At 38.9% G+C, this 6,057-nt stretch overlaps 1 protein-coding gene across 1 annotated transcript; it reads left to right on the top strand.

The window, feature by feature from the left end:
• The first annotated feature begins 2,031 nt into the window (after positions 1–2,031).
• On the top strand, positions 2,032–5,333 carry faslg (Fas ligand (TNF superfamily, member 6)). The gene is made up of 4 exons (XM_060829685.1): positions 2,032–2,363; positions 2,462–2,504; positions 2,639–2,695; positions 3,042–5,333. The coding sequence occupies exons 1-4, from the start codon at positions 2,127–2,129 to the stop codon at positions 3,437–3,439; spliced, it is 735 nt and encodes a 244-aa protein (XP_060685668.1). The 5' UTR covers positions 2,032–2,126; the 3' UTR covers positions 3,440–5,333.
• Positions 5,334–6,057: the final 724 nt, after the last annotated feature.

Genomic DNA, 6,057 nt, shown 5'->3' with positions numbered 1-6,057 from the left:
TATAGAGGTTTATAAAATCATGAGGGGCATGGATAGGATAAATAGACAAAGTCTTTTCCCTGGGGTGGGGGAGTCCAGAACTAGAGGGCATAGGTTTAGGTTGAGAGGGGAAAGATTTAAAAGGGACCTAAGGGGCAACGTTTCCATGCAGATGGTGGTGCGTGTATGGAATGAGCTGCCAGAGGAAGTGGTGGAAGCTGGTACAATTACAGTACTTAAAAGTATCTGGATGAGTACATGAATAGGAAGGGTTTAGAGGGTTATGGACCAAGTGCTGGCAAATGGGACTAGATTAATTTAGGCTATCTTGTCAGCATGGACGAGTTGGATCAAAGGGTCTATTTCCGTGCTGTACATCTCTATGACTCTGATTAGGTGAAAGCATAAAAAAAAAGAGGCTTGAATAGATTAAGTATAGGTGCGAAATTGTGGCAAGTGAGCATTAATTGAAGTGAGTGTGAGACTCTGCAGTTTGGGTGTAAGAGCAGAGTATTTTTTAAGTTGTGAATAACTTAGAAAAACTTAAAGTTCAAAGCGATGTGGAAAATCCATATACATAGATGATTGAAAAGTCATGGGACAGGTTCAGAAGGAGTCAAAATGGCTATTAACATTCTGGTCCTTATGTCTGGAAGATTCAGAGACAAAAAAGTAGAATTTATGCTACAAAACTAAAGAAATGTAAAGTTGCTCTATCCATAGAGGACCACAGCGCTACTTTCTCATGAGGCAGAGAGAGGGAGTGAGATGACTGGTGGTGGTTTAACCTGAGTAAAAATCCTTATTCCTGATGAAGGGCTTATGCTCGAAACGTCGAATTCTCTATTCCTGAGATGCTGCCTGGCCTGCTGTGCTTTGACCAGCAACACATTTGCAGCTGTGGTTTAACCTGAGGGTCACTATGGCTCAGGTGAGGGGTGAGGTCAAGAGGGCAGGACCTGTATAGTGACCTCAGCCACTGTACTGTAAGTACAACGTACTGCAAACTGACTTGGGCACCACATCATGTGAAAGATGTATTGGTCTTAATTGACAGGAGTTCCGTGGAGATTTGTCATCCACAAATTCCATGCGAATTTATCAAGTTAATGGATGATTTTATTGACCACTTTCAAGATATTTATACAAGCTGATGATAATTAGAGAAACTACTTCCACTGGTTGGACAACATCGGATGAGGGGGGTCATGGCCTAAAAATATTCAGGGGAGAAGGTAGCAAACCATTCCGCACAGAAAGGGTGGTAGAACTTGAGGTTTTCTCCTTCCAGCAATCATCACCAAGTTAAAGCTAAATTTGAAACTGAAAGGTTCTTCTTAACTAGAAACATTAATGCGGTAACCTGGCACTTTCCAACTTGGGGCCTTATCATTGACATTTTTGACATTAAAGCTACCTTTATTGTCATCATTATTTTCAACTTGTTCTCCCATTCTCTTTGGGTAGTTATTCCACTTTACTCACTGAAATTAAATTAATTAATTTTTCAATCTCTGCATTATACCTTACATCATTATTTGGTCATTTTGGTCACCTTCCTGAATTGGAATTGGTTAGTAAACAACATAGGGCATTTCAGAGTTTAAAATAAGAGTCTGGTCTTCTCTTTCATTTCCTTTTTACCCCACGTACGATATAGAATAAAAACAAAAAGCACCGTAGAACTAAATCCTGTTAAAGGAAATTCAAATAAAAATGAAGCGCTCCATGAAATCTTTTTCTTATAACTACAAACAAATTAAAAATGGGCATTGAATTAAAAAAGCCAGACAGATGTATACAAAACACATTAAGCAAGTGAATGAACAGAAGATGTTGTATTAATTTGCAGTGGGTAGCAGCATTACTGTAATGTGCAATATGTGGTTATCATTTTTGTCTTGTGCAACTGTTTGCATTGAAGGAAGGGGATGCGGGCTTGAGTCTAAGTACACTTCAAACAAACTTGGCCCACGTGGTCTCTGTTTTACAAAAGGTCATCTATCTATAGAAAGAAAATAAGGAAACAATCAGACCACTGTTAAACAATACACAGGTTAGCAGTTTTCTCACCAGCAGAGCAAGAGCCAGCGTCTATAGCAAGCAGAACACCTTGTATCTGCTGTCAAGATCATTTCCTTTAGATTATGGAGCGAAGGAACATTTATTCCATGCAAATAACTGATAGAGAGAACCGTCCTCCATGCCAGCCATCAGCTGCATGGCCTGCGACCCTTCCAGAATACAGACTCGATAAGAAACTGGGCTGGCTGAAAGTCTGCCACATTGTGACTGTCATCATGTTTTTTCTCATTCTGGCTGGCCTACTGTTTGGTATATGTTACTTACACCAACTTCAACAAGAGGTCGAGCAAGTGAAACAGGTAAGTTACCAGTTTATGGACTATCGAGAGAAAATTAAAACATAGATATCAAAGAAAGAAAAAGAACCAATTGTGCTAAACACTTGTAATATTTACAGATGATCGATGTAAATCCACAAACTACAGCTCAGAAGCAAATTGGTAAGTACAGAGTTTTTTTTTCTGTGAATGAAGTGTTATGGTAAGTGTGCAAATCATGCCTTTATTTCTTTTTGGGGATTTCTGAGACAGTCTGTGAGACCGATTGTCATGATCTGAATTTCATTATGTTTTAGGAGCTGAGAACATGACCAAGCCAAAGCAAGGGGTTAAAATGGCTGCTCACCTAACAGGTCTGTGAATAATCTTGTGTCTTTCATGCTGATGTACAAGTGAAAAAGGAAACCAGTTATTGGGAAGTAATAAAGAGGAAATAAATGTATTGAAGGAAAAATAAATAAAATATAGATAGATATGCAAAATCACAGAATATGGTGAAGTAAAGACGTAACAACAAGGTAGAAAAAAAGAGAAAGAGAAAGGAAATGGCGATTTTGTTATGCATGCAACATTAACGTGCTAATGTCTTGAAATTCTGAACAGTTGTTTCAGCTTGTTGACCATAATATAGAGGTATATAAGTCTAAACCAGATTGGTGGGCTTGTTAGATAATATATTTTACTCACTTTGAATTGCAGGAAAAGCATCATCTAATCATTCCAAAAGATTGATGTGGGAGTCGTCTCTGGGCCATGCATTCACAGATGGGATTCTATACAAGGATGGAGCGCTCATCATCAACGAAACTGGAAAATACTTTATTTACACAAAAATCTATTTCCGTGGAATGCAATGTGAGACCGCCACACTGACTCAATCTGTAATCCAGCGTAATGTTAATTATCAGAATGATATGAGCTTGATGGAAAACACCATGCTAAACTATTGCAGTGGCACTGGACCGTGGGCGAAAAATACCTTTCAGGCTGGAATATTTCATCTGAGTCAAGGGGTACAGCTGTTTGTCAGTGTGTCCCATCCAAGAATGGTTAGTACTAATGAGTTAATGACTTTCTTTGGACTATATAAGCTTTAAGTCATACTTGTAATATCCAAATGACCTCTGAACACACCAACAACGTTTGAACTTCAAGTCATCTGACACAGGGAAGTTAAACGTTTGATGAAACTTTGACCATTTGTTTTTCTTGCATACCTTTGAGAAATTTCTAAAACAGGATAGTATTTGAAATTTAAGAAATCTATGTATCATTAAAAAAGTTACCTAGCAATTAAAATGTATACTGCATGCAATTGTAATGTTTATTTCCAATTTTCATTCCTTCCAACTTAAGCTGAAGTACAGTTCAATGAATGTGAATAGCCTTTGAGCGTCTTATGTGTGATTATTTTTCATGTGAGGCAAATTGTATGTACTATCAAACTATTTTGCTTCAGGGTTGGTGAGCACCATTCTTTAGACCCTTCACCTGATATTCATCTACGACCTCGACTCATTAACCCTTAAAGCTTTCGCCCAACAAAAATCTATCAATTGCAGTGTTAAATTGTCAGTTTATTGGGGGAGAGATTACCTTTTGTATTTTCTGATTTCATCCCTGAATGACCAACTCTAAGGTTCTGGTCTGTCCTACCAGAGGGAACAGCTACTCTTGACCCTGTTGAACCATCTAGCTTCCTTAAAAATTACAGGTAAATCACCACATGCTCTAGCACTACACAGCTGCCCATTTAATTTAACTCCTTTACCTGAGTATCACTTTGGAGATTCTTCAGTACATGCCATCCAATGCCAGTATATTCTTCCTGAGGTGTTGTGCCCAGAACTGATGTGGCATTTAATCAGAACCTAATCTAACTCACTTTAGATCATTCTGTAATGATTTATAATGACATTTTGTATTGGCCTGCCAGCTTTTGATATGTGGGCCCTTAAATCTATCAGTTCTTTCACAGTTCCCAACTTTTCACAAAGTGCTTCATAAAAGATTAAATGGACTGGGTAATGTAGAGATGGGCGCTCATTGTATCAAGTGCAGATGAAGAGTGCTGAACTCCTATGACATTTAAAAGGTTAGTCCATGATGGGATTGCCTCAGAGTAGTGCTCCTGCCACAAAATCAATTGTGTTGTGGCGAGTGTAGTTTTCTGATTTCTGTTCAATTCTTTTAACAATGCTGGGGAGCGAAGCCTATACTGTTGACTTGGAGGGCCTTGATTTAGTGCTGGGTCTAGGCAGGATGGCCAGAGTAGACACAGTGGGCCAAATGGCCTCCTTCTTTGCTGTAAATATTGATGCCTTTCTGTGATTTGAATGTGGGAAATGTCAGAGGTTCAAGATCAGTTTTGAATTTCTCACAAAGGCAGTTGAAGCTAGAATACATCACTTTATAATGTCCCACACCTTCTTCAAGATTCATTTTGAAATAGGATTATGAAATCCGACTGCCTTCGCCTTTTTTTCTTCAATAAAGGGCTATTTTTAAGCTGTTCCAGTTTTTCTACTCTGCAGAAAGATGTGGGGCCATGGCCACAGAGCTTTCTTCTCTAACCCTGCCCTCAGCAGTTGACATTCACTCAGTCTCCCATGTATACTTCTCTCATACAGTGGCATTGCTCAATGCATCAGTACACTGCAGGGAGAAAGTGAGCACGGCAGATACTGGAGATCAGAGCTGAGAGTGTGGTGCTGGAAATGGACAGCTGGTCAGGCAGCATCTGAGGATCAGGAGAGTCAACGCTTCAAGAATAAACTCTTCATCGGAATGCTCAAAACATCACTTTCCTGCTCCTCGGATGCTGCCTGACTGGCTGTACTTATCCAACACCACACTTTTCGAATCAGTACACTGCACCATTGCGTGTATCACCATTTAGGGTACCACAAGGTATCACACATCAGACCTGTCCTGTGTGAACCAAGTAATGACATCTTTCAACATCAATCGTCACTCCACACAAGTGAATGTAAAGATGGATCGCTGGGGTGGGGGGAGGGGGTGGGGTTGTTTTCTTTCTGTTTTTTAAGTGTGATGAATTTTACCATTTTGTACGTGTTGGTTCAACTACAGCATTAAAGGAAAGATTTTGGTTTATTTTTACTTTGCTCTTCATTTCACTGTTGCAAACAAGGTTCAGAATCCAATTCATTTAATGCTTTCAAATCATTTTATAATTGTAAAAAAGTGCATATAATATGTTGTTTCAAAATAAAGCTTTAATAATTACAGTTATGTTTATGGTTACGTTTGTGTGTGAAGTCTTGGAATCTTTGACGATGATGCCTATTCAAACTAAGTTAGGCGGACATTAACTATTTAGAAATGAATGGCTGCAAGTGGGCCTGGTAGGGGTTTGCCCAACTTGATCTGTTTAATATGTCTCTATTTCAAGGAAGATTCCTGGCCCTGGTGGTTACTACGTCCATATCAATGATTATATAATTAAAACAATCCAAAAATCATCATTTGACGCATGACATGATAAGAAATTCATATGTTATATAGGCAGTCTGACTCAAATACGTATGCCAGAAACCCTAGAATTGTTGCCAGCTATTTTTTACATACTCCTGAACTGAAAGGTCCTGACCTTAGCAGTGAGGCCATTTACATCTCAAAAGCCAAAAAGCTAGACCAATTGGCAGTGTTCTCAAACCTACTGAATTTTCTCCCTGCAATGATTCACTAGAAA

Source organism: Hemiscyllium ocellatum, chromosome 9 (genome assembly GCF_020745735.1).
Source record: "Hemiscyllium ocellatum isolate sHemOce1 chromosome 9, sHemOce1.pat.X.cur, whole genome shotgun sequence".
NCBI classification, from domain to species: Eukaryota; Metazoa; Chordata; class Chondrichthyes; order Orectolobiformes; family Hemiscylliidae; genus Hemiscyllium; species Hemiscyllium ocellatum.
Note: the sequence above shows the minus strand (reverse complement) of the source record. Positions and strands in the feature narration are given on the sequence as shown.

What these genes read in the sequence shown, in the direction of transcription:
- faslg (XM_060829685.1), top strand. Translation starts at nt 2,127, where the DNA reads ATGGAGCGAAGGAACATTTATTCCATGCAAATAACTGATAGAGAGAAC. An exon ending in AGGTCGAGCAAGTGAAACAG is followed by an intron (nt 2,364 to 2,461) that starts GTAAGTTACCAG and finishes TAATATTTACAG; the next exon opens with ATGATCGATGTAAATCCACA. An exon ending in AATGGCTGCTCACCTAACAG is followed by an intron (nt 2,696 to 3,041) that starts GTCTGTGAATAA and finishes TTTGAATTGCAG; the next exon opens with GAAAAGCATCATCTAATCAT.